This window comes from Glandiceps talaboti, chromosome 21, assembly GCF_964340395.1.
Source record: "Glandiceps talaboti chromosome 21, keGlaTala1.1, whole genome shotgun sequence".
NCBI classification, from domain to species: domain Eukaryota; kingdom Metazoa; phylum Hemichordata; class Enteropneusta; family Spengelidae; genus Glandiceps; species Glandiceps talaboti.
This window is the reverse complement of record NC_135569.1, coordinates 16,378,608-16,406,557: the sequence shown is the minus strand read 5'-3', so window position 1 is coordinate 16,406,557 and position 27,950 is coordinate 16,378,608. Positions and strand designations below refer to the sequence as shown.

Below are 27,950 nucleotides of genomic sequence, written 5' to 3'. Positions count from 1 at the left end.
GGGGTCGCCATTCTCTCCCCTTTTCGTCAGCAAGCAGCAGACTTGTACAACTTGATTGTCAGGTGAGTTTTGTGTTCAGAAATATATTTCTGAATGTTATGGAGTGTAAGTTTAGCCATTTCAAAGAAGTTTAATAACATGGTCATTAAATGGATTCCGAGAATTTTGTAAATGGTGGACTGAGGTAGAGAAGTCACTGATTTTAGTTCTTTAATGGGTTGCATAATGTCGATGATAGTCGTCTGCAAAAAATTCATGCAGACACGAGTTCATTGACCTTCGTCTTTCGATATCTGTTTTCTGTGCATCGTTGGCGTGATGCCTTCTTTGAAAGGAAATTTCTAAAGCTTTTGCCAATTAATAGGAGATAGTTCTTCTTTAAAACCACTCGTTATAATTCTGGAGAGAGGATTCCCCAGTGTGCATCAAGGGAAAGTACGTCTACATGGTTCGTGTATCGTGTGCATACAGCTATGGCGGCCATATGACCCTGTGACCTTCAAGAACTTACATTTGGAAGCTAGCGTCGTCTGGCTCCTTGAGCAAGGTCACAGTCATTCACTATAGCAACATTCTTTACTCAAGTCATGTAATGATAGGAGATTTGTCATATAATTAGACAGGATATTGATGAATAACATACACTTTTGTGTCAAACATTAATAAGTTTTATTGGGCCTAGTATGTAGTAATAATGTGAATTTTAGTTTCTTTTATAATTTTAGAACTTTTTTAGTTCATGTTTATAGAATAGGGGAACAAGCTTATCTAGAGAGAGAGAGAGAGAGAGATAGATATGTAATAGTGCATCGTCTTTGTATTTCAACTCAAGCAAGTGGCAACACTGGTTTCATAATGTGTCCAACTTGACCAAATAGAAAACTTGCACAAAGTTTCAAACATCTGAAAATATCAACTTTCAAATTATGTAACCATAGGTATCTAAGACAAGTAATGGGAAATATTGTGGAAGGCAATGGTGATCACAAATATTTTGTCATATTTTATTTATGCATTGTATTTTTTATTGAAATTTTGTTTGTTTGTTTGTTTGTTTGTTTGTTTGTTTGTCTGTTTGGGGAGGTTGGTTCACAGTAGCCAGCCTTTCAACTGTTTATGAAAAAGACAATTTCTCATTTAAGATGCAAACAGCACAGAATAGAAAGAATGTGTAGTAAACTAGTATGATCACTTGATGACACTAAAAACAAGCATTCATTGGGAATATTGCCTTTTTTCTCAACTGAATGTACCGATATTCATGAATTTTAAGATCTTGAAACAGCTTATTTTTCTCTTACTATTCTTTATACAGTGAATTTCACAATACCATGCAGCTTTTCTGTTCTGTACAACCATGCAGAAACCAATAAGAAACTGGACAATCTTCACTTTAAGATAGCAAGATTGAATGAGTACAGTTTCTTGCTACATTTTGTCTAAGTGAAATGAACAACACATGTCACCACACAAACATCAAATGAATACAGCAAAGGACATTTTACACACTTCATCGGGTGTTCGATACTACTAAAAACATTGGTGTCAGAATGTCTGCATGGAGATGCAATACAAAAAATAGTTCATTTCATTTCATTTAGACTAAAAGTAGCAAAAAATATGATTTTGCTATTGAAGTGTGGCATATACAGTTTCTTATTGGTCTCTGCATGGTTGTATCGAACAGAAAAGCTGAAGAGTATTGCAAAATTCACTGTAAATGGTTATTGAATGTCTAAACAAACATTAACTTTTCATTGACAATCCCAAACTACCCTACAACTTGTACAAATGTTATGGGGTAATTTCAGTCATCTAGGCTAAAACTTGTACTTTTATTTATTTATTTATTTATTTATTTATTTATTTATTTATTTATTTATTTATTTATTTATTTATTTATTTATTTTATCTATCTATCTATCTATTTATTTATTTTATTTATTTATTTATTTATTTATTTATTTTTTAATTATTTATTTATTTATTTATTTATTTATTTATTTATTTCAGTCACTTACATGTACATGTAGGACAGTAATAACTTGTATATTTAAACCAGTGATTGTGTAAATAACATTAATTTATGTAATTAGCTGTATGACAAATGAGAGGCACACTGCATAGTTTGTTTGAGTAAATTTTCAGTTTATCATCAACTTTATGATGGAAGAGACCAGATGCATATCATATTACAATGTGATCTTTTGATATTTTATAAAAATTATGAAAATTTGCAAAACAGTATAGCTGACTAAGCTGTACATACTTTGAATTGAAATTGTGTACATGAAGTAATTTCAATCCCTTTTCTGTATAGATTTATCTCCTATGAAACATTTATGGTGTTAACATTATCAACTTGGTAAGACTAAGAGTAGTAGAAAAAAGATGGAAGGCAGAAAACATAAGTGTGTGTCTGCAATAAATTTCTGAGAAAATTATAAACATGGAAAAAATTCTGAAACATGGATAAGTCTATCAAAATGTTTTAAATGCTTTGTGTATTTTTAACTTGTTGAAACCTACAAACAATCATTAACCCTTCTCCCCCCTTCCCCCACCACAACTGCAGCTGAGTCACTGTAAACTTTGCACATCAAATTCCACCAATCAAAACATTTTTTTCCTTCTGTTGCTAAAATTTTCTACATCCCTATAGTATGTTAGAGGTTTGTTCTTTAGTCCATGTATAGGTCCACCAGATGCAGTATCATCCACACACATACCTAAAATACCTCCTACATTGCTGAGAAGGTTTCTTTCATGACAGCTATGCCATGTCAAATCCTAGTCATGTAATCCTAAATGTTGTCATGACATCAGTACTACCTGTGTATGGGTTTTAAAACCATGGTAACAAGAACAGGACAAATCTATTAGTACTAAAATGTATTGTTTGTTGCATAACTACTGTTTTGAAGGGAAAATTTAATTAGGGCAGTACTTGGTGTGCCCTAGTAATGGATGATAATAAGAGTTTGTTGTAGGTCACATTAAAATGATGGAAACTGGTGATTAAGTTGCGAGTAAACACTTATAAGTTACTATCATGAGTAAGGGGGCTGGGTACACCAAATTTTGGTGCATCATTAGAATTGCAGTGCTGTATGTTAGGTGCACGTACTGTACATCAAAATGTCTTAGAGTCTTAGAGAGCACATCGGTAATGCATGAAGGTTTACCACTCTTAGCAGGAACACTCAAGAGTCAATGCTTTGCTTCTAGATTGAAACTATTTAACAGCAATGTAATTTTTAAAAGAAAGATTTGTTTTTAGAATAAGTCACATGGAAAGTGAAGTTGGTTATGTTACATACCAAAAGCAGAAGTGTCATATATGTATGAAATGAGTTACTAAGCTTGTAAAACAAATTATAGAACTTAGTTATATTGCAGAAAAGGTGCAAGATTCTGGTATTGCAGTCTACTTTGAAACTTTCTGTCTGTCTGTCTGTCTGTCTGTATAGTTACGGTGTAGGTCCTGGGTAAGGAATAACACACCGGGGGAGAGTATTTAGTCAGAATGGTTTTTGACAGTGACTGCCATTTTCTAGTATATGACAACGGTATTATGGCCAGTGTGTACATTATTAATCTGCACTGTGATGACATACAAAGAAAAACTCACTCTCATAAAACAGACGATATGGACTCTAATTGTCTGTAACAATATATTTATATAATCCCATGATTTATTATGTGATAGATGTAAGTGTGGCTATTATTCTTGATTTATTGCAGCAATTTTGATCCAAGAACTTCAGAAATCCAGCAACCATGTCTATGAATAAGATTCATGCCCGTATGATCTTTGACAGCCGTGGCAACCCAACAGTAGAGGTTGATCTGCACACAGACAAAGGTATGATTCTAAGGTCACACAGTCTGAGTGTGTCTGTCTTCTCTAAAATATCTAAGGATCACAATTCCTATTTGGATGTCAAGACTTTTAATTTTACCTGTTGACTACCTAACGCACAACTCTAGACTAGTAAATTGATAATCATTGTTTTAGTATTCAAAGTTGATGAGAATGATTGTGAATATTTAGATGTCTCACATTTTGTACTACACATACCAACCACATAGTGACATGTAACTTGAAACAAAATGACCTTGAATCCTACACCAACACAGGCAATGTCAGTTTAGAGTGTATCTCTGAAAAACAGAAAAGAGACGAATTATGTAGATTTCAGTCAAGTTTTGTCAGTCAGAGATGACAAATTAATTTATAAAGTTAGATACATAATTATGCCATATTGTACATAAAATTGTTTCTGCCGTATTTGGATATGTAACTTAGGAACAAGATGACCTTGAATTCCATGACTAACACCAGCAACGCATTTTTAGAATTAGAACCCAGAAATTTGATAATTAGGCTTGTACAGTAACAACTTGTACATTCCAGACAAAGTTATTTCCATGACATAATGACAAACTAACTGGAGTTAAATATAAGTAAGATAAATGAACACAAGTTGGACATGTCATGCATAAAACTTTACATGAAAATATCTCAGAATTGTCAGACAGTAATTTGATAGAGGGAGATATTACATTTTGGTATGAGAATGGCTGATGTATTGAAATATTACTGACTGATGTACAATGTATAGTGTGAATATTTCAGTAATAGGAGTAAAGTATCTTTAATATGCAGTAAATGTTGATGTGCTTGATATTACAATACTCAGTATTGTGTTTTCATTTCAATGACTTAAAAGAACATAAAACAGCTCCAGGATAATAGGTATTGTGTCGTTTAGCGTCCCATGCTATTGTTACCCTCATTTGGTGACCTATATTTATACACTGATATTGGCAGTCTTCCAAATCAAGATGTTAAACTATAGTTAAACCCTCATCCCTTAGAAACTATATCAGTGGTCACTAGCAACAGTATAATTGATCCATTTTTTAGAAAACATGACATAATACTTGGGTTTTTTTTACTTGTTTTTGTTTCCTTGGTGTTAAAATCCATCATCCTAAGTCACTAAGAGAAAACTGTTTTAAAATATGTTTATTTGGACTGGGTCTCAACTGTAACATTTTCTGATTTCTTTGCAAACTGATGTGCACCCTCTGGTGTTCAGAGTGCATTTTGAACTTGACACCCACCAGGAACCACTGCATGCCCTCTGGTGGTCAGAGTGCAATTTGACGTTGACACCCACCAGGAACCACTGCATGCCCTCTGGTGGTCACAGTGTACCAGAAACCTGTAATGAAGGAGACTGGAGTTAATTGCAATGTGTCAGTCAGCAACATTTAGGACATTTATTTCAAGTGCTAAGATAGACATATATTCGCAAATTATTTCAGACATTTCACGTGCTATGGGGTTTTTTTGCAGGACGTTTCCGGGCAGCTGTTCCAAGTGGTGCTTCAACTGGTATTTATGAGGCTCTAGAACTCAGAGATAAAGATCCCAAAAAATACCTTGGAAAAGGTAAATAAAAAATTTACAGTAAATGTATCCAATAGTTACATGTTTCTGTTTCTAGGCATTTATTTGTAGGTATGGTAGGAAAACTGAGTGACACAAAATATTAATGTAAATGAATGTATCTGTCCTGCCATCATTTGGCATCAAGTGTGAAACCTCGTTGATGGACTAACAGTCTTGTTTTTATACATATTATATTATTACAAATCAAAATTATATTACTAGTTCCAGCCACATCATGATAGTAGACAGTCAGATGGTAGATCATTAAATTATGCAAATAGAGCTAAAATTGGTGGCTATTTAAATCCATAGCAAACCCAGCTAAAATTGGTGGCTACTCAAATCCATAGCAAACCCAGCTAAACTTGATGGCTACTCAAATCCATAGCAGACCCAGCTAAACTTGATGGCTACTCAAATCCATAGCAAACCCAGCTAAACTTGATGGCTACTCAAATCCATAGCAAACCCAGCTAAACTTGATGGCTAATCAAATCCATAGCAAACCCAGCTAAACTTGATGGCTACTCAAATCCATAGCAAACCCAGCTAAACTTGATGGCTACTCAAATCCATAGCAAACCCAGCTAAATTTGATGGTTATTTAAATTCAGTACACAAACCCAGCTAAACTTGATGGCTATTTAAATCCAGTACACAAACCCAGCTAAACTTGATGGCTATTTAAATCCAGTACACAAACCCAGCTAAACTTGATGGCTCTTTAAATCCAGTACACAAACCCAGCTAAACTTGATGGCTATTTAAATCCAGTACACAAACCCAGCTAAACTTGATGGCTATTTAAATCCAGTACACAAATCCAGCTAAACTTGATGGCTATTTAAATCCAGTACACAGACCCAGATAAACTTGATGGCTATTTAAATCCAGTACACAAACCCAGATAAACTTGATGGCTATTTAAATCCAGTACACAAACCCAGATAAACTTGATGGCTATTTAAATCCAGTACACAAACCCAGCTAAACTTGATGGCTATTTAAATCCAGTACACAAACCCAGCTAAACTTGATGGCTATTTAAATCCAGTACACAAACCCAGCTAAACTTGATGGCTACTCAGATCCAGTACACAAACCTAGGGCTAAACTTGATGATTTAAATCCAGTAGCTTTACATGTACCTATAAAAGTGAAATAAATAATCTCCAATTTTATTGACAAGTTGTGTGTAGTTACCTAGCACAGATACTTCACCACCATTCATACAAGTACCATATAGTCAGAAAACCTTATCAGCTAAGATTTATATTTACCATACTTAAAGTAGCAGTAGAAACCAGGATTTATATTTACCATACTTAAAGTAGCAGTAGAAACCGTAATTATGAAATAATAAGTGTTTTAAAGCAAAAATGTCTTTCCTATTTTTGCTAGAGAAACTGTAAGATAGTTATCTTTGCAATACTAAAAATGTAGCAGTAGGTTCCATAATTGTAGATAAGTTTTGGTCTTTAAGCAAAATCCCTGTTCAATTTTTGGTATCAAAGTTAGATGACTGTTACAAAGTGCATATAGTAGCAGTAGATAAGGAAATACGGAGTGACTCTTTATAAGTGTTTGAAGCATAAATTCCTCTGCCTCTTTTCTTTAATGGATTTCAATGTTTGTCTATTTGCAATAAGGAAAATCATTATGACTAAAGTTTTGAAAACAAATTTCCCTGCTTCAATTTGTTTTCGAATTGTAAGATGTTTACTTATAAATGCAATATGTAGAACCAAGTGGTGTAATGTTGTAATGTGGACCCAATATGGACCCAAGTAGTGTAATGTTGTAATATTGCCTCTGTCTAATACCAGGTGTTTTGTATACTTGTACAGGTGTAAGCAAGGCAGTCTCTAATATCAATGACATCATTGCACCAGAACTTCTCAAATGTGTAAGTTGACAGTGCTCCTTTTTATCCTTTTGATGTAAAAGAAAGTGCTTACTATTGCACAACAGGGAGAGAAAGCTAGTTCTGCATGCCAAGGAGTAAGGCAACTGCTGTGCTGTTCGCTTGCCAAGTGCTAAGAGCAGACCAGAGCAGGCCATATAAAGCCACAAGTGTCAGACCAATATTAACAGAGATAAACTAGCTTAGTCCCCTTGTCTTTCCCACACTCACCAACCAGACAAGTAGTACAACAAAAACATGATAATGGATTAACACCTGATTCCTATACAATAGTAAACTAAACAGTGCAAGGTGTCAATAAATATGCTTGTTACTACAGGTGTGCCTTGCAAGGTGGTCTGTTTAAAAACACTATTATCTTAATAGTTCTCATAAAATACAGTCACTGTGTCAAATGTACTATTATCACCACTTAGGAGCCCTCTAGGGCAATTTGTTGTGACACATCACATGTACAAGCCAGTGTTCTCCTGTCTCCTGTGATTATATATGTATATGGTTTGACCCACTTCTCACCTGGGAATCACACATTGCCCATATAAGTGCCAAAATCTCACAGCGGTTAGGTATTATCCGTAGAATTAGGTCTGCTTTACCTCAAAAAACTGCCAAAATGCTGGTCAATTCCATGGTATTTCCAATATTTGATTACGGGGATATCATCTGGTCTAACTGTACAAATAAGCTAATTTCTAAATTACAAACTCTACAAAACAGGGCAGGGAAGGTAGTCCTAAATTGCCACCCACAGACACCTTCAGTTAAAGTCAGACAAATTTTAGAATGGCACTCGTTGATAGAAAGACATAAATTTCACATTTGTTCGATGATGTACAAATGTTACCATGGTACTGTTCCCCCCTATTTGTTACAATGCTTCACACCTGTTTCCAAAATTCATGATTATAATACACGTTTTAGTAAAGCTAGCAGTGTATATATCAAACCAGCTCGCAATAACTATGCTCTCCGCAAATTCACTCACAAGGGAGGAAATCTATGGAATTCGTTACCTTAACATGTAAAGCAGGCTAAAACTTTTAAACACTTCAAAGACAATTACAGAGACATTACTTCTGCCCAGCAGTTATTTTATTTATCTGGAGCTATAATGTCACAATGTGTGTATTTTATGTCCTAATGTGTTTTAGTATTTGTAAGTGGACTTTTGTGTGATTGTTGATTTGTATGAGGGCCTCAATGGAAAGAAGCCGACCCTGCAACGCTTTGCGTTGTTTGTAACGCTTATTGAGTTTTACCCTGACTAAAGATATTTTATAATAATAATAATAATAATAATATGTATGTGGTGACTGTTGAAGAAAACGCTCTTTTACCATTTTGACCAACAACAAAAGTGTTTTCATTCATTAAAGAGCCCACTGATTATTATTGATATATCAATTGTAATGGAAGTACAAATGTTTTATTCTGGACAAAATTTGTGAGAAAAATTTAAAACTGTTACTCTGCTCTTTCCATTCTTTATAACAGCAAACTGTACATGCAGCTACACATAGATAGTTAGTTACTCACTGACAAACTTTAGAATAAAATTTGTTGATATCAGTATAATTTTATTAAAATTGTGAAAGTATTGATGTATTGACCATTCACCTAGACTTTTGATCACCTCAAATTGTCTGTTATTTGTATTTTTGATGTAGGGTTTGAAGGTTGACAAACAAGAGGAAATTGATGCTGTGATGCTTAAGCTGGATGGAACTGAAAACAAATGTAAGATGTTTTGACCACACACACACACACACACACACACACACACACACACACACACACACACACACACACACACACACACACACACACACATACACACATATATACACACAACACACACATATACACATACTCACACATACACATACTCACACACACATACACATACACACACACACATACACACACACACACACACACACACACACACACACACACACACACGTCATTTTGGCCTTTTATTAGGTAGATGTTTGCATCGAATATTACTCTTGATACATTGTGAATTTTATATAGAGCAAGGTTAGTGCTAACCCCATCATTTGAGTTTCTATTTCATGAAATGAGACCATTTATGGTCAGATATTTTGTTTACATTATATTTTTCAGACCTCAAATTTAACTAATCAATACTTGGTAGTCAGGATTTATTGATAGACAAATGAACTAACAACAGTTTTCTGTAAATTTCCATTTGTATATCATCAGACTATCACCTCAAAGATTGATAGTCTAGATACAATGTTTAGTAGAAAATAAAGTGCCCTGGACTGCTGCTTACTTCAATCCCTATGGTAATTGACTATTTTTAAGCTAGACATGATGCTATTGTTATCCTTGGAGTAAGAGTGTGTATTTCTTTATGTACAGCCTATTGATAGATGAGTGGCATTCAGAACCTTGTTGAAATCAGTATGTTGATATGATGACTATTTTTACAGCTAAACTTGGTGCCAATGCTATCCTAGGAGTTTCTCTTGCTGTATGTAAGGCTGGTGCTGCAGAGAAGGGAGTGCCATTGTATCGTCACATTGCAGACTTGGCTGGCAATCCAGATGTGATTCTACCAGTCCCTGTAAGTACCCCTCACTGTATGTGATTCTACCAGTCCCTGTAAGTACCCCTCACTGTATGTGATTCTACCAGTCCCTGTAAGTACCCCTCACTGTATGTGATTCTACCAGTCCCTGTAAGTACCCCTCACTGTACATTGTATGTAATTCTACCAGTCCCTGTAAGTACCCCTCACTGTATGTGAGTCTATCAGTCCCTGTAAGTACGCCTTACTGTATGTGATTCTACCAGTCCCTGTAAGTACCCCTCACTGTATGTGATTCTACCAGTCCCTGTAAGTACCCCTCACTGTATGTGATTCTACCAGTCCCTGTAAGTACCCCTCACTGTATGTGATTCTACCAGTCCGTGTAAGTACCCCTCACTGTATGTGATTCTATCAGTCCCTGTAAGTACGCCTTACTGTACATTGTATGTGATTCTATCAGTCCCTGTGTACCATTCACTGTATGTAATTCTACCAGTCCCTGTAATACCCCTCACTGTATGTGATTCTATCAGTCCCTGTAAGTACGCCTTACTGTACATTGTATGTGATTCTATCAGTCCCTGTGTACCATTCACTGTATGTTATTCTACCAGTCCCTGTAATACCCCTCACTGTATGTGATTCTATCAGTCCCTGTAAGTACGCCTTACTGTACATTGTATGTGATTCTACCAGTCCCTGTGTACCATTCACTGTATATAATTCTATCAGTCCCTGTAAGTACCCCTCACTGTATGTAATTCTACCAGTCCCTGTAAGTACGCCTCACTATATGTGATTCTATCAGTCCCTGTAAGTACCCCTCACTGTATGTAATTCTACCAGTCCCTGTAAGTACGCCTCACTATATGTGATTCTATCAGTCCCTGTAAGTACCCCTCACTGTATGTAATTCTATCAGTCCCTGTAAGTACCCCTCACTATATGTGATTCTACCAGTCCCTGTAAGTACCCCTCACTATATGTGATTCTACCAGTCCCTGTAAGTACCCCTCACTGTATGTAATTCTACCAGTCCCTGTAAGTACCCCTCACTGTATGTGATTCTACCAGTCCCTGTAAGTACCCCTCACTGTATGTAATTCTACTAGTCCCTGTAAGTACCCCTCACTGTATGTGAGTCTATCAGTCCCTGTAAGTACGCCTCACTGTATGTGATTCTACCAGTCCCTGTAAGTACCCCTCACTGTATGTAATTCTACCAGTCCCTGTAAGTACCCCTCACTGTATGTGATTCTACCAGTCCCTGTAAGTACCCCTCACTGTATGTGATTCTATCAGTCCCTGTAAGTACCCCTCACTGTATGTAATTCTACCAGTCCCTGTAAGTACCCCTCACTGTATGTGATTCTACCAGTCCCTGTAAGTACCCCTCACTGTACATTGTATGTGATTCTACCAGTCCCTGTAAGTACCCCTCACTGTATGTAATTCTACCAGTCCCTATAAGTACCCCTCACTGTATGTAATTCTACCAGTCCCTGTAAGTACCCCTCACTGTATGTAATTCTACCAGTCCCTATAAGTACCCCTCATTGTATGTGATTCTATCAGTCCCTGTAATACCCCTCACTGTATATAATTCTACCAGTCCCTGTAAGTACCCCTCATTGTATGTGATTCTATCAGTCCCTGTAAGTACCCCTCACTGTATGTAATTCTATCAGTCCCTGTAAGTACCCCTCATTGTATGTGATTCTATCAGTCCCTGTAATACCCCTCACTGTATATAATTCTACCAGTCCCTGTAAGTACCCCTCATTGTATGTGATTCTATCAGTCCCTGTAAGTACCCCTCACTGTATGTAATTCTACCAGTCCCTGTAAGTACGCCTCACTATATGTGATTCTATCAGTCCCTGTAAGTACCCCTCACTGTATGTAATTCTACCAGTCCCTGTAAGTACGCCTCACTATATGTGATTCTATCAGTCCCTGTAAGTACCCCTCACTGTATGTAATTCTATCAGTCCCTGTAAGTACCCCTCACTGTATGTGATTCTATCAGTCCCTGTAAGTACCCCTCACTGTATGTTATTCTACCAGTCCCTGTAATACCCCTCACTGTATGTGATTCTATCAGTCCCTGTAAGTACGCCTTACTGTACATTGTATGTGATTCTATCAGTCCCTGTAAGTACCCCTCACTGTATGTAATTCTACCAGTCCCTGTAATACCCCTCACTGTATGTGATTCTATCAGTCCCTGTAAGTACGCCTTACTGTATGTAATTCTATCAGTCCCTGTAAGTACCCCTCATTGTATGTGATTCTATCAGTCCCTGTAATACCCCTCACTGTATATAATTCTACCAGTCCCTGTAAGTACCCCTCATTGTATGTGATTCTATCAGTCCCTGTAAGTACCCCTCACTGTATGTAATTCTATCAGTCCCTGTAAGTACCCCTCATTGTATGTGATTCTATCAGTCCCTGTAATACCCCTCACTGTATATAATTCTACCAGTCCCTGTAAGTACCCCTCATTGTATGTGATTCTATCAGTCCCTGTAAGTACCCCTCACTGTATGTAATTCTACCAGTCCCTGTAAGTACGCCTCACTATATGTGATTCTATCAGTCCCTGTAAGTACCCCTCACTGTATGTAATTCTACCAGTCCCTGTAAGTACGCCTCACTATATGTGATTCTATCAGTCCCTGTAAGTACCCCTCACTGTATGTAATTCTATCAGTCCCTGTAAGTACCCCTCACTATATGTGATTCTACCAGTCCCTGTAAGTACCCCTCACTATATGTGATTCTACCAGTCCCTGTAAGTACCCCTCACTGTATGTAATTCTACCAGTCCCTGTAAGTACCCCTCACTGTATGTGATTCTACCAGTCCCTGTAAGTACCCCTCACTGTATGTAATTCTACCAGTCCCTGTAAGTACCCCTCACTGTATGTGAGTCTATCAGTCCCTGTAAGTACGCCTCACTGTATGTGATTCTACCAGTCCCTGTAAGTACCCCTCACTGTATGTAATTCTACCAGTCCCTGTAAGTACCCCTCACTGTATGTGATTCTACCAGTCCCTGTAAGTACCCCTCACTGTATGTGATTCTATCAGTCCCTGTAAGTACCCCTCACTGTATGTAATTCTACCAGTCCCTGTAAGTACCCCTCACTGTATGTGATTCTACCAGTCCCTGTAAGTACCCCTCACTGTACATTGTATGTGATTCTACCAGTCCCTGTAAGTACCCCTCACTGTATGTAATTCTACCAGTCCCTATAAGTACCCCTCACTGTATGTAATTCTACCAGTCCCTGTAAGTACCCCTCACTGTATGTGATTCTATCAGTCCCTGTAAGTACCCCTCACTGTATGTAATTCTATCAGTCCCTGTAAGTACCCCTCACTGTATGTGATTCTATCAGTCCCTGTAAGTACCCCTCACTGTATGTTATTCTACCAGTCCCTGTAATACCCCTCACTGTATGTGATTCTATCAGTCCCTGTAAGTACGCCTTACTGTACATTGTATGTGATTCTATCAGTCCCTGTAAGTACCCCTCACTGTATGTAATTCTACCAGTCCCTGTAATACCCCTCACTGTATGTGATTCTATCAGTCCCTGTAAGTACGCCTTACTGTATGTAATTCTATCAGTCCCTGTAAGTACCCCTCATTGTATGTGATTCTATCAGTCCCTGTAATACCCCTCACTGTATATAATTCTACCAGTCCCTGTAAGTACCCCTCATTGTATGTGATTCTATCAGTCCCTGTAAGTACCCCTCACTGTATGTAATTCTATCAGTCCCTGTAAGTACCCCTCATTGTATGTGATTCTATCAGTCCCTGTAATACCCCTCACTGTATATAATTCTACCAGTCCCTGTAAGTACCCCTCATTGTATGTGATTCTATCAGTCCCTGTAAGTACCCCTCACTGTATGTAATTCTACCAGTCCCTGTAAGTACCCCTCACTGTATGTAATTCTACCAGTCCCTGTAAGTACCCCTCACTGTATGTGATTCTATCAGTCCCTGTAAGTACCCCTCACTGTATGTGATTCTATCAGTCCCTGTAAGTACCCCTCACTGTACATTGTATGTGATTCTATCAGTCCCTGTAAGTACCCCTCACTGTATGTGATTCTATCAGTCCCTGTAAGTACCCCTCACTGTATGTGATTCTATCAGTCCCTGTAAGTACCCCTCACTGTATGTCATTCTATCAGTCCCTGTAAGTACCCCTCACTGTATGTCATTCTATCAGTCCCTGTAAGTACCCCTCACTGTATGTGATTCTATCAGTCCCTGTAAGTACCCCTCACTGTATGTCATTCTATCAGTCCCTGTAAGTACCCCTCACTGTATGTGATTCTATCAGTCCCTGTAAGTACCCCTCACTGTATGTGATTCTATCAGTCCCTGTAAGTACCCCTCACTATATGTGATTGTATCAGTCCCTGTAAGTACCCCTCACTGTATGTGATTCTACGAGTCCCTGTAAGTACCCCTCACTATATGTGATTCTACCAGTCCCTGTAAGTACCCCTCACTGTATGTGATTCTACGAGTCCCTGTAAGTACCCCTCACTGTATGTGATTCTATCAGTCCCTGTAATACCCCTCACTGTATGTGATTCTACCAGTCCCTGTAAGTACCCCTCACTGTATGTGATTGTATCACTCCCTGTAAGTACCCCTCACTGTATGTGATTCTACCAGTCCCTGTAAGTACCTCTCACTGTATGTGATTCTACCAGTCCCTGTAAGTACCCCTCACTGTATGTAATTCTATCAGTCCCTGTAAGTACCCCTCACTGTATGTGATTCTATCAGTCCCTGTAAGTACCCCTCACTGTATGTAATTCTACCAGTCCCTGTAAGTACCCCTCACTGTATGTGATTCTACCAGTCCCTGTAATACCCCTCACTGTATGTGATTCTATCAGTCCCTGTAAGTACCCCTCACTATATGTAATTCTACCAGTCCCTGTAAGTACCCCTCACTATATGTAATTCTACCAGTCCCTGTAAGTACCCCTCACTGTATGTAATTCTACCAGTCCCTATAAGTACCCCTCACTGTATGTGATTCTACCAGTCCCTGTAATACCCCTCACTGTATGTGATTCTATCAGTCCCTGTAAGTACCCCTCACTATATGTAATTCTACCAGTCCCTGTAAGTACCCCTCACTATATGTAATTCTACCAGTCCCTGTAAGTACCCCTCACTGTATGTGATTCTATCAGTCCCTGTAAGTACCCCTCACTGTATGTGATTCTATCAGTCCCTGTAAGTACCCCTCACTGTATGTGATTCTATCAGTCCCTGTAAGTACGCCTCACTGTATGTAATTCTACCAGTCCCTGTAAGTACCCCTCACTGTATGTGATTCTATCAGTCCCTGTAAGTACCCCTCACTGTATGTGATTCTACCAGTCCCTGTAAGTACCCCTCACTGTATGTAATTCTACCAGTCCCTATAAGTACCCCTCACTGTATGTAATTCTACCAGTCCCTGTAAGTACCCCTCACTGTATGTAATTCTACCAGTCCCTGTAAGTACCCCTCACTGTATGTGTTATCACCCTATTAAATTTGTATACATCAGACTCAATAGAACACTTTGATGATCCTACCCGAGAAAATGGAAGCAGTTAAAGGAACTTGAACCAATTTTAGATAAACCAAATAAAGGAACATTAGCCTGTACGTTTTAGACACAATAGTATGTAAATGTTAAGTACTTAAACAAGACTTGCTGTATAGTATTGGCATATAATTACTGAACAGGAATACTTTTGTGTAAATTTTAACAAATAGTTTTGTTAGCTTCCTTGAAAATGAATAATTATGTGTAAGTTCTTAGAAATATCTTACCTGGTTCCCCTGTTTTAATAGATATCTTCCTCACTTTTACGTCTGTTTTGTACATTTCTGTAGGCTTTCAATGTGATCAATGGTGGTAGCCATGCTGGCAACAAACTAGCCATGCAGGAATTCATGATCCTACCTACAGGTATGTATAATTGTTTATTATAGTGACATGAGGTTTACCTGAAAAGTTTACATTGACAAAAAAAAGGAACAATAAGTAAAAACACCTCCCAGCCCAACGAGTGGACTTTTTAGTCACCTCAACAGTAATTTACAGAACAAAAGGTAGTCAAACAGCTAAGCACAGAAAATCAAACAACAAGTCAACTTAACCTGTAACAGGTAAGTTAAAAGTCTACTCAAGATGTTCGTAATTAACATACACAGATATTGAGACTCAAAGTGCACACTGGTCATGTATACATTGACATATCATGGATGAACAAATCCACTGGTCCTGGGTGGACCACACAAATTTTACCTTGCTGTTAATAACTATGTTAAAAAGTCGTCTGAATATACAGATTCATAGGAAAGATTTAATGTTTCACATTAGCGGGACCTGGGACCACTAATTCTTTCGGCAGGACCACTGGATTTTTTAAGGCACTGGTCCGGGGACCACCATTTCACAAAATGATTTGTTCACCCCTGCATATTAGCAGTGTGCTCTCTAATTATAGCCAGATTTTGTTGGGTCAGTTGATAGAAACTATGATAGAAACTAGCATTTCTTGTAAGTCAGTTGGTCAAAATAATTATAATTATCAAAATAATCAATGACTGATGACACCAAATACACATGCACACATGTTTTTTTACATTAGACGAACGTGGGATCACTGTCTGCACATGGAGTAGACACTAGCGTAGAAACTCTAAGACTACAATTTGTGCAATTTTCTGAAGACAAGTATCCCTCCCTTGTATCAGAGAATGATTTGCAATGAACACATTTGGTAATTATTACAAGTATAAGGTTTTGCAGATTTCAGGGTGTCTGGGACATCGTGTCATACAGGTACCCTACGGAAACATGCAGAGTATACTTTTACTACATTTAATTTTTAGGCAAGCACACAATGCAGGAAATTATGTGGTGTGTTAGAAAACACATGTTGACTATTCTTACCTTACGTATGAAACATCAGTTTCCCTCGGGCATGTGTGTTAACCCAAAACTAACTGGTTCCTTTCAACTCGACACTCCGGAAACAGTTTGTGTTGGGGTGACACATAGCCCTCAAGCAAGTGTGATGTTGCCCACATGATCAGTCAACATGTGGATAATGATGCCACCATCCTAGGATTTTAGATGTCAACTGTTCCTCTGGTAACAGAGCTGAGCAGTACAGAGTTCCTAAGTGTCATTCTTCAAATCAAATGTAATCCTCTCAACTATAGGTGCAGCCAATTTCTCAGAAGCAATGCGAATGGGAAGTGAAGTGTATCATAACTTGAAGAAAGTTATCAAAGAAAGATATGGACTTGATGGTAAGAACAGAGAAATTGATTCTTTCAATTGATTGTGCATATGTGCACCCAGTATGGGAGGGAGGGAGGTGTGTGTGTGTGTGTGTGTGTGTGTGTGTGTGTGTGTGTGTGTGTGTGTGTGTGTGTGTGTGTGTGTGTGTGTGTGTGTGCCTGTCTGTCTGTCTGTCTGTCTGTGTCTGTCTGTGTGTGTGTGTGTGTGTGTGTGTGTGTGTGTGTGTGTGTGTGTGTGTGTGTGTGTGTGTGTGTGTGTGCAGTGCATGCAGTGGTGAACATGTACATGTGAAGTCACCAACTTATATCATTCATAATGTTGTAAATTAGGAACCCTTGTGCAATCAAAGAAACTTGGTTAGATTTCACCAATGCCAATAGTCTTACCAAAACAGTGAATGTTTTATAATAGAGACCTTCTAATAATCTTCCCATTTTCTTCAATCAGTGATTTGATTTGTATTTAATTCATGGAAATTGCCCTTTTCTACTGTGCTAAGGCAGACATGTTTTATTGAACACTTGTACCCAGTATTCAATAGACGTTGTAGGTGTGTGTTATTATGTATAACGTTACTATAAGTACTCAAACTGTCAACTTGAGATCAAGTTTCCATCAAACTTAATGACTTACATTAGGCTTAAAAAAAATTGTGTGGTTCGGATTACTCCAAAATTTTAGAATAGGTGGGGTAGGTTGATTTTTTTTTTAAATTTTCTGTTTTCATGTATAGTGTACAGTTCAGGTAGTTATGTTTTCCATTGTTTTCTATATGGTCTCTGTGTTATTGGTTTCTTCTCATCAGATGTACAGCCATTACAGATTGGAAGAACAGTTTTATATTGTCTTTTTAAGTTGATGTCAGTTTCAGCATCTGCTATTTCTCATGAGACTTCACAAATTTTTAAAATAATATTTTATTTGTTTTTTCTTGATTATGTAAGGAAGTTTAGGGCCAGCAATGAAAAAACTAGGTGGGAGTGGTAACTGGTACTAGGCCTAACATCAGTTCATTTATTACTTCTTTTGTAAATTTCATGTCAAAATGTATTAACACTGCAGTAACTATTTCTAATTACAGCTACAGCTGTTGGTGATGAAGGTGGATTTGCTCCAAACATTTTAGATAACACTGAAGGTAGGAATATTTAATATACTATATTATTCAATGTGTTTGAGGAATACATGTAAGTGAAACAAGATGAAATGACATTCTCATTTCATAACTGTATGCCTGTAGCAGGAGATTTATGTAATTGTAACTAGAGAAATTTTCTGACTAATTTCCAACAACATGACACTGTAAAATATTATTTATATGCTATTAGTATTAGGAGTGAGATCAATAGTTCAATGTAGGATAAAAAAAACCCCCACCAAATTCTTTTACTTTGGGGTAGGGGTTTTTGAGTCAATTTAGTTCTCATTCTACAAAAATGATTTTACATTTTAATGGATCTGTTTTGTACCCCTAAATGCAAATATTTCTAAATTGAGAAATGGAAGAATTTTCGCTATAGTAAATGCATGGCACTAAAATAAAATGTCAACTAAAGAACTATTCTTTACTCACTACATACCAGCTTTGTATTCATGGCATTACATACTACTATATACTGATTGAAATTGATTGTGCCATCTGAAACAATTTTCCAATTTTGGCCAATTTAGTTGGGTGGGGGGTGGGGGGGTGGGGGCTAACTAAAAGAATTTACTTAGACGTAATAATGAAATTTCTACTCAAAATATTTTTAGGAATCAAATCCCAAATTTTCATCAATGTCTTGTCAGTATCGTCATTTGTGTACTACAATTAGCAGTTTGCCAACCCATTGTAGTACATCCCTGATAATGCTGTCAAGACGTCAGCAAAAATGTAGGTTTCGCTTCCTACAAATCTTTTAACTCTGTGAGTAGAAATTTCATTACTAAGTATGAACCCAGAGTCCATGAACATTCATTCTTACCAGAATTTAGGTTTTTTCCCCTACATTTATTAATCTCACCCTTACAAGTTATAGACAGTTCATATTGATTTAAAATTGGATGTTTCTGTCCAACTAACTTACCTTTGTACTGTCTCGGTAGCTCTTGAACTGTTGAAAAAAGCCATTGAAGCAGCAGGTTACACTGACAAAATTAAGATTGGTATGGATGTAGCTGCATCAGAGTTCTACAGGGATGGCAAATATGATCTAGATTTCAAGAACAAGGACTCAGACCCAGCAAAACATGTAAGTTTACATTTATAATAATAATAATAACTATCAAAAACATGGAAGTTTAGATTTCATAATATCAGAACTAAAAATAGGATAGTGTTTAGATTTCAATCAGTGTGTCCAGTGTAAAGATACTAGTACTGTGATAACACAATATAATCCTGTACAGACTCTTTGTCAATCATTTCATCTTTTAAGGCTCTCTTAAACGGTCCATACATGGAATACACTTCTGGCCTGTTTCATTTCTTGAGTTTAATCACAAGTTTTTAAAATGAAAGACAAAAGATTATATAGTTTGGCCAGTAGGGGTGCTGTTTAGTGGCAGCTTTTTTTTATCAGAACTGAGGGCCATGATTGTTGAGTACCCGTACAAACTACTGTAACACTAGCCTTCTTTGACAAAAAAACACATTCCAATTTTTTCACAGCAAAAGTTGGCAGCAGTTAAAAAATTCTTCCAACTTTTTCTTTCAGATTACATAATTTATAAGATCTCTAGAAGTTGTTTTATCCACATTCTGATGACTCTGTGTACTATCATGTGATTTAGCCCTCACTTTTCCATAAGTGAAGTGCCCTTTAGTCACACATATTTTGAAAGTGACTGCTAAGTGGATTACTAGAGTATTGTATAAGATGACATATTCTAATTTAATTCCAAACAAAACTTTGATAAAATGGTTGGGTTTCCTGTACTTAGTACATTGTACAGAGTTTTTGCCAATTAAGGTTTGGTAACCCTTATAACAGAAAGGGAGACAAGGATAAAAATGGCAGTGTTTCCCCATAGAGTCTATGGTGAATTTTGTTTGGGAACCCAGGTAAAATAACATGGGAACCCTTATAGCGGAAAGGGAGACAAGGATAAAAATGGCAGTGTTTCCCCATAGAGTCTATGGTGATTTTTGTTTGGAAACTCAGGTAAAATAACATGGGAACCCTTATAGCAGAAAGGGAGACAAGGATAAAAATGGCAGTGTTTCCCCATAGAGACTATGGTGAATTTTGTTTGGGAACCCAGGTAAAATAACATGGGAACCCTTATAGCAGAAAGGGAGACAAGGATAAAAATGGCAGTGTTTCCCCATAGAGTCTATGGTGATTTTGTTTGGGAACTCAGGTAAAATGACATGGGATTTTCCCCAGTAAATTTTATCCTCCTTACTGCCTTTAGCAAAAACACTGTTCTAAATAAGATAGGTAGATAGATAAATGTAATAACACTCTAATGATCACAAGAATACCATTGTCTGGCTACTGTTTGGCCAATGAAAAAGATTCTTTTATTGCGTCCACTTGTGAGAAGTCAGCAAATGAACTTGGGCAGACAACTGTATGGCATTTTTGTCTTCACAAAGAACTCGGTGTTGGAAATATTAAATTTGATGTACCACCACCTGATATATCTTATTTGTGTTTGTCTCTTAGTTGACACCAGATCAACTTGCAAGTCTCTACCAGGATATGATAAAGGGTTACCCAAGTAAGTGACATAATATTGTTTATCCAAGACTCCATAGTTGCTTCAAGTCTGTTAAATTGTTATTAGTGCAAGTTACCAAATTGACTCATCTCAGCAGATACAAACATTATCATCAGAAGTGATGCCAAAACCTTTGATACAGCAGAAACTGACAACATTAATCTTAGCGTGCAAAGAATCAGTGAAACGACATTGTCAACCAGACTCAAACTGCAATGGTCATTAATGATAATAAGATATTATTCCCAATAATTTCTCTTCATTCAGCCAAAGAAAATACTTGTGATCTAAGGGGCCTTGTCACTGCTCGTTTAGCAACTTGTGACAAGGCAGCTTAGGTCATGAGTATTTTCTAGCTGAATGAAGAGAAATATTAGAGAATAATATGATTTATACCTCCTGAAGCATAGTTCATGAAAAATTGGGAGAATTAATGGGAATTTGCAATGTTTTGATTAATATTTTGAGCACAGCAGAACCAGTGATGTAGACACGGTTTGTCGTGATGTAGAACAAGCAGGGTATATAATCCATATTTTCTGTTCTGTTCTGTTTTGGCTTGTGCATGCTATAATATGACAATTCTCTATTGTAGTTGTATCTATTGAGGATGCCTTTGACCAAGATGATTGGGATGCCTGGTCTAAATTCCAAGCTGCTGTATCTATCCAGATTGTAGGCGATGATTTGACAGTTACCAATCCCAAACGTATTAAGACTGCTGTTGAGAAGAAAGCCTGTAACTGTTTGCTGCTCAAAGTCAACCAGATTGGTTCTGTCACAGAGTCCATTCAAGCGTAAGTTGATAATAACCAAAATAAACTTTAAAGGGTCATACACAAGCAGAGTTTACATGTTTTCAGGGATATTTTTTTTGTGTATGAAAAGACATCAGTAGTATTGTACTTACTTAAACTTACGTAATAACCATCTTTACAGCTAAAATGATGTAGGCTTGGTGTTTTACTCATGGGACATTACATTTTTGACACAAAGATAGACATATTTCAATGCTAGGCTAACAATAACAGAGACAACAATAAACACAGCAGGATCCTTTACACAATCACATTGAACACTGATAACCATTGCTATTATTTCAAAGTGTAGTAAACTGGCTTCTAGTGAAAACATTACACATGGACTTGATAATAATGGCTGCAATTGTTTATTTTCTAACTGATAATCAACATTTGAACTTGACTACTTCTACATCCTCACTATGCATGGCACCTATGTAATGGTTTCTTTTGCATGAGAAGTTGTCTGAGTGTGTGTAAAAAATGTTATTATTACATGAGTGAAACATCAAGCCTACATCATTTTAGCTGTAATTTGAGAGTCATTCACAGTATTTGGCAGATGAAGAGCAAAATATTGATTGCTCAGTAAGGGTTGTTGGTGGCCGAGTGGTTAAACCACCTGCTTCTTACCATTGCAGTCGGGGTTCGAACCCCATTCAGGGTTCAATTAAATTTACTACGCTATAAGTAAGAAGAGTGTCATTCAGTTTGACTCTCCTGAACAACGCAGGTTTTCCCCGGGTACTCTGGTTTCCTCCTGCATTAACACTGAACCCATGAGGTATGGCCCTCACTGGACTTCTTGGGAGACAAGTGTTTATGCTTAAAGAACTATCCAGTATAAATAAAGATTATTATTATTATTATACCGTGCATTACGTCGTTGAGGAGAGAAATCAAATAGATTTGCATAGGAATACTTTGTCAATGGTTTTGTTTTGGGACCTGGTAGAATACTAAAATAGTGAAGAAGTAAACTATTAAGTATGTATCATTTTATGTATGCTTTGTTTGTTTCAGATGCAAGCTATCTCAAGCGAGTGGTTGGGGTGTGATGGTTAGTCATCGTAGTGGTGAGACTGAAGACACCTTCATTGCTGATCTGGTCGTTGGTTTATGTACAGGACAAATCAAGACTGGTGCTCCATGCCGATCTGAGCGTCTTGCAAAATACAATCAAATCTTAAGGTGGGTTATTTATCAGTTCATATCATCAAGTGTGTTTTTAGTTGGGTTGGTAGTTACATGGTTGTGATAGTGAAAAGACTTGCATGGCCCTGAGGACCTAACTGCCATATATGTATGCACACCACAATGAGAAATCAGTCCATGTATGTGATGATATACATTGTATGGTAGTGTTGAAGTGATGACGTTACTTTTTAAATGCTTTTAAATTCACAGAGATCCATGAGAATTTATGTAATGTGTGATCATAGACATTGGTGTAATTCTTTTCTGAACAGACTTTTATACTTATAGTAACTTAAAATGAGTAATCGGGTCTCCACAAAAAATACACAGGTATATAGTTCAACAATATAAGGAACACAATATGTATAAGGAAAAAACGTGTACAGAAAAACACCTTGAGCAACGTTTGGCTAATCATTGTGAAAATGTAACAAGTAGTGAGTGAAACATATGGTCAACCTTCCTTGAAGACATTGATGATTAGTAAGTGACCTTTCTCTGAGTGACTCTTGTAACAGAAGAGACTAAGTTAGTTACAAACCTTCTTGTCACTTTGATTGCAAGTGACCATCGGTTGTGTCCTCTAAACTAATTTGATGTGCCACTGATCAACAGTTTTCCTTGTGACAACCAAATTTAGATGTTTCCCTTTATCTATTCCTGTGTGGTGACTCACAAGGAATGGTTGAACATTTAACATTTTTAGCATTTATAACTTAATCGCTAAAGCATTTCTTTTATGTTTAAAATATTCAAAAGTGCTGTACAATAAGATAAAAAAGATTTAGAAAAACATATAAAATTTTGTTAAACAAATACATGCCATGCCAGGTAAAATTTGCAGTTTACTACAATTGCTAAGAAGAAAAGATTTATATAAAAGAGAAACCACATGATGAAAATCAACTTTTCAAGGTTATAATAGTGTTTTGAAAAGTATGTTGTCAACCCTCTTTTAAATTTGCTCCATGTTATCTAAACATTTCAACTATTATGGAATGGAATGCGATAGTCTCGGACCACCAACAGCAAAGGCCTATCATTCATCTTGTTATAAAATCATGGAACTACATGTATGAGATTGTAACTAGTATTTCTACTTAGGTTGTAATTAGAGTTGTGAACTCACTCAATTATATCTGTAATGTAGATCAGAGCCTTGACAGTCAATAGTATGTAATTAGAGTTGTGAACTCACTCAATTATATCTGTAATGTAGATCAGAGCCTTGACAGTCAATAGTATGTAATTAGAGTTGTGAACTCACTCAATAATATCTGTAATGTAGATCAGAGCCTTGACAGTCAATAGTATGTAATTAGAGTTGTGAACTCACTCAATTATATCTGTAATGTAGATCAGAGCCTTGACAGTCAATAGTATGTAATTAGAGTTGTGAACTCACTCAATTATATCTGTAATGTAGATCAGAGCCTTGACAGTCAATAGTATGTAATTAGAGTTGTGAACTCACTCAATTATATCTGTAATGTAGATCTGAGCCTTGACAGTCAATAGTGTGTAATTAGAGTTGTGAACTCACTCAATTATATCTGTAATGTAGATCTGAGCCTTGACAGTCAATAGGTTGTAATTAGAGTTGTGAACTCACTCAATTATATCTGTAATGTAGATCTGAGCCTTGACAGTCAATACATTAAGCACAAGTAGAATAATCTGGAATTCTCAGTAACTGCATCTTACCTCATGCTAGATGCTCAATATAGAAAAAGAAGGTTGACTTATTCTCTATATGCATGTGAAATGCCTGGAACAGAAGTGATGATGTTGGCCAAGAAATCAAATTTTCTTTATTTTTGTGATGCGTCTAGACAGTACTATTCTATTTCAGGTACTGACAATTCTATCCTTGCCTTAACAGGAAGCCAGTACAACTCAATTAGTGATTGCAACACACTATTAAATTTCTTCAAGCCTTTAACAAGACACACTGCTCTTTGGTAGAGATAGTAATTTGTCTAATAAGTATTGTATTTCAGTTGTACTTTGAGCAAGGTACAAGTACACAACGTAATTGTATGAATTATGGTTAACCCTTTTTGACACTTGTTTGACATGTTACTTGGTGGAAAACTTAAGAATCTAACCTGCCACCAAGGTTATATGTACATGGTCAACTGTTTTGATTCAATCATCAGTTTAACATTTTATATTTTTTAGTTTGTATCATTTTGACCCACAACAAAACATTTTGATTTTCACGAGGCCTAAAAAAAATTGTGTGGATCCAATTACACTCAATTTTAGAATAGGTGGGGAAGGCAGATTTTTCATTTTCCTTTTTCTTTAAAATGTTTTTTTTTTTTTTTTCATCTGTGAGTGTATAGTTCAGGTAGTTATGTTTTCCATTGTTTTCTATATGGTCTCTGTGTTATTGGTTTCTTCCCATCAGATGTACAACCATTACAGAGTGGAAGTTAGAATGGTTTTATAATGTCCTATTAAATTTCTGCATCCACTATTTCTTGCAAGACTTCAGAAATTTTCACAATTTTATTATTTTCTCGAATATGTAAAAGAAAATTTAGGGTTGGCAATGAAATCTAGGTAGGGTCAGGTAACTGAAAACAAACAATTTTTTTTTTTTGCCTTAGTGCCGTTTTCATCTCACTAGATTGAGATATAGTCTAAACAATAATTAAAGTGTTCTTTTCTTTGTTGACAGGATTGAAGAGGAGCTTGGCGACAAGGCCAAGTACGCTGGTGAGAAGTTCAGACACCCAATGGCATAAAGTTGTTAGCCAAATCACATCCCATTGTAACATGTGAATGTCTTGCCTGTGTTTCTACTAGTCAGTTGTCAGTATTACTGTTATTGCTTTCATTTTACTGACATGTACATATATATAGTTCTCTTGGTTATTGGATAACTCTGTTCAGTGTGATTCAGTTTGGTTTGTGAATAGTGAAATATTAAAAGGATAAATCCAAATAAGATAATGGCATAGTTCAAGTAAAGAAAGCAATAAATAATGTCATAGCATTCACTGAGATAGTAAAGGTTTGGTAATCTCAATCAAAGAAGGGGAGAAGTCTGGTAAAAATTGCTGTAGTTTCCCACACATTATCATATACCCAGTATTTCTTCCAATGTAATGCATCCAACCCATGTTATAATTTTCCATATCACACACCCCAACACATTTTGCCCAAATATGGCAAGTGGCATGCTTTGTGATATCTGTTCACTCAGCAATTCAGCTTTGTTCATTTCTTTGCTATTTTTATTTTTAACATTTTTTCTGAAAAAGATAATATTTCACTGTCAATTTATGTGGTTACATGATTGAAATGATGTTTCTGTACCACTACATGATTAGGTATATGATAAAACCTTGAAGGCCGGAATATGGGTTTGGGCCCTTTCATTGTACAAAATCTGTCTGCAAATCCATACCCAAGTAGACTTTACCTCCCAACTTACCTCTAACAAAAAACGCTGTCAGAATATTATGATCAGAGACAGTTATAATCCATAGGATGAAAATGTTAATAAAACTTTCTGGACTCCCACATTTACATACCACAAAGCTCTCATGTGAAACTTATTTTATTTTATTTTGTGTGCTGTTGTACTGTAGGATGGACTTGAAAATACTGAAATATACCATGTCTGATCAGATTCAGGTTGTGTACAATTATGATTAGTAAAATTATGTTTTAACTGTATAATTTACAGAAACAGATTAGAGAAATTTTGATTTTGTTGAATGTTTGATCATTAGCTTATTAAAGTTGATCTGTAAAATTAGTGTAATTTACAGGAACAGGTAAGAAAAGAAGATATTTTGATTTTGTTCAGTGTTGGAACAGTAAAATAACAGAGTTATTTTTTAACTACTCGATCAAATTACCTTGTTCAAATTGCCTGGGGTATGATCTACTTGGATGTCATATGAAAAGAGTTTCTGAGGACGCCAGCATACCTGCTTTGAATTTTAATTGAAAAGAGCGATAGACCAACATGGTCAGTTTTTGATTTAAGACATTATCTAAGAAGGTATGTTGTTTCAAACTGAGAGTATCATTCTGTTTGTTATTGAATCTTAAAAGGGGAAAGTGTGAGCTTAACTCTCAAAGATTTAACAGAGTTTGTCAGAGAAAGGTTCAACTATATATTTGATGTTATGATGATTTATAGAAAAGTGAAGATGTCAGCTGTAAAGGAACAAAATATCTGATTCAGACTTTAACTGCTTGCATGTGTTTAAAACACAGTACTTGTGGAACTATAGGGACTGTTGGTTGTATTAGGTTGCTGTGACTGTCGAAATAAAACTTGTCCATCTAAGAATAGAGAACTGTCTATTTTGTCAAGTAACTTTATGTGTGTGAGTATGTACACAAAAGTGTGTGTGCATGCCTATCTGTGTGTGTTTGTGTGTGTGTGTGTGTGTGTGTGAATGTTTGTCTCCATATGTATGTGTGCATGTGTGTGTCTACATTCATGCATGTGTGTGTGTGTGCATGCATGCATGCATGTGTGCATGCATGTCTGTCTGTCTGTGTGTCTGTCTGTCTGTCTGTGTGTGTGTGTGTGTGTGTGTGTGTGTGTGTGTGTGTGTGTGTGTGTTGTGATCATAATTCCCTGTAGCAAGTGAGATTTCTGACTGTCTTTTGAATGTTGATTTGTGTTGTACAACAGAATGGCATTTTCATCTTCTCTTCCAATTCTCTCTTGAAATACCACCATCAGATAAAAACAGTTACCAGTCTTGAAATAATTTCATTGTCATGGTTATGTCACATTCTGAGATGTGACAGCCACTTTGATAAAGTATTGCGAATTTATATGATAATTCAACAAGAAGTTGATTTTTAACGTAAAATTCATATTTGGTCCAATAGAACATTACTCCAGAAAGACAACGATAAGTCATCGTAGAGGGCAGTAGACGTCACCAAAGACAATTTCTTCTGGAAGGTA

General features: G+C 36.6%; 1 protein-coding gene across 1 annotated transcript; it reads left to right on the top strand.

Moving 5' to 3' along the window:
* The first annotated feature begins 6 nt into the window (after positions 1–6).
* Positions 7–27,324, top strand: LOC144451109 (alpha-enolase-like). The gene is made up of 14 exons (XM_078141881.1): positions 7–62; positions 3,745–3,865; positions 5,366–5,461; positions 7,309–7,367; positions 9,053–9,122; positions 9,845–9,978; positions 15,878–15,953; positions 17,216–17,305; positions 18,379–18,435; positions 19,386–19,531; positions 20,951–21,005; positions 21,601–21,802; positions 22,829–22,996; positions 25,689–27,324. Exons 2-14 carry the CDS (start codon positions 3,781–3,783, stop codon positions 25,753–25,755), a joined length of 1,305 nt encoding a protein of 434 aa, XP_077998007.1. The 5' UTR covers positions 7–62; positions 3,745–3,780; the 3' UTR covers positions 25,756–27,324.
* The last annotated feature ends 626 nt before the right edge of the window (positions 27,325–27,950 follow it).

Coding starts and splice junctions, on each gene's coding strand:
- LOC144451109 (XM_078141881.1), top strand. CDS start 3,781: ATGTCTATGAATAAGATTCATGCCCGTATGATCTTTGACAGCCGTGGC. Junction 15,954..17,215: donor ATTCATGATCCTACCTACAG/GTATGTATAATT, acceptor TCTCAACTATAG/GTGCAGCCAATTTCTCAGAA. Junction 17,306..18,378: donor AGAAAGATATGGACTTGATG/GTAAGAACAGAG, acceptor TTCTAATTACAG/CTACAGCTGTTGGTGATGAA.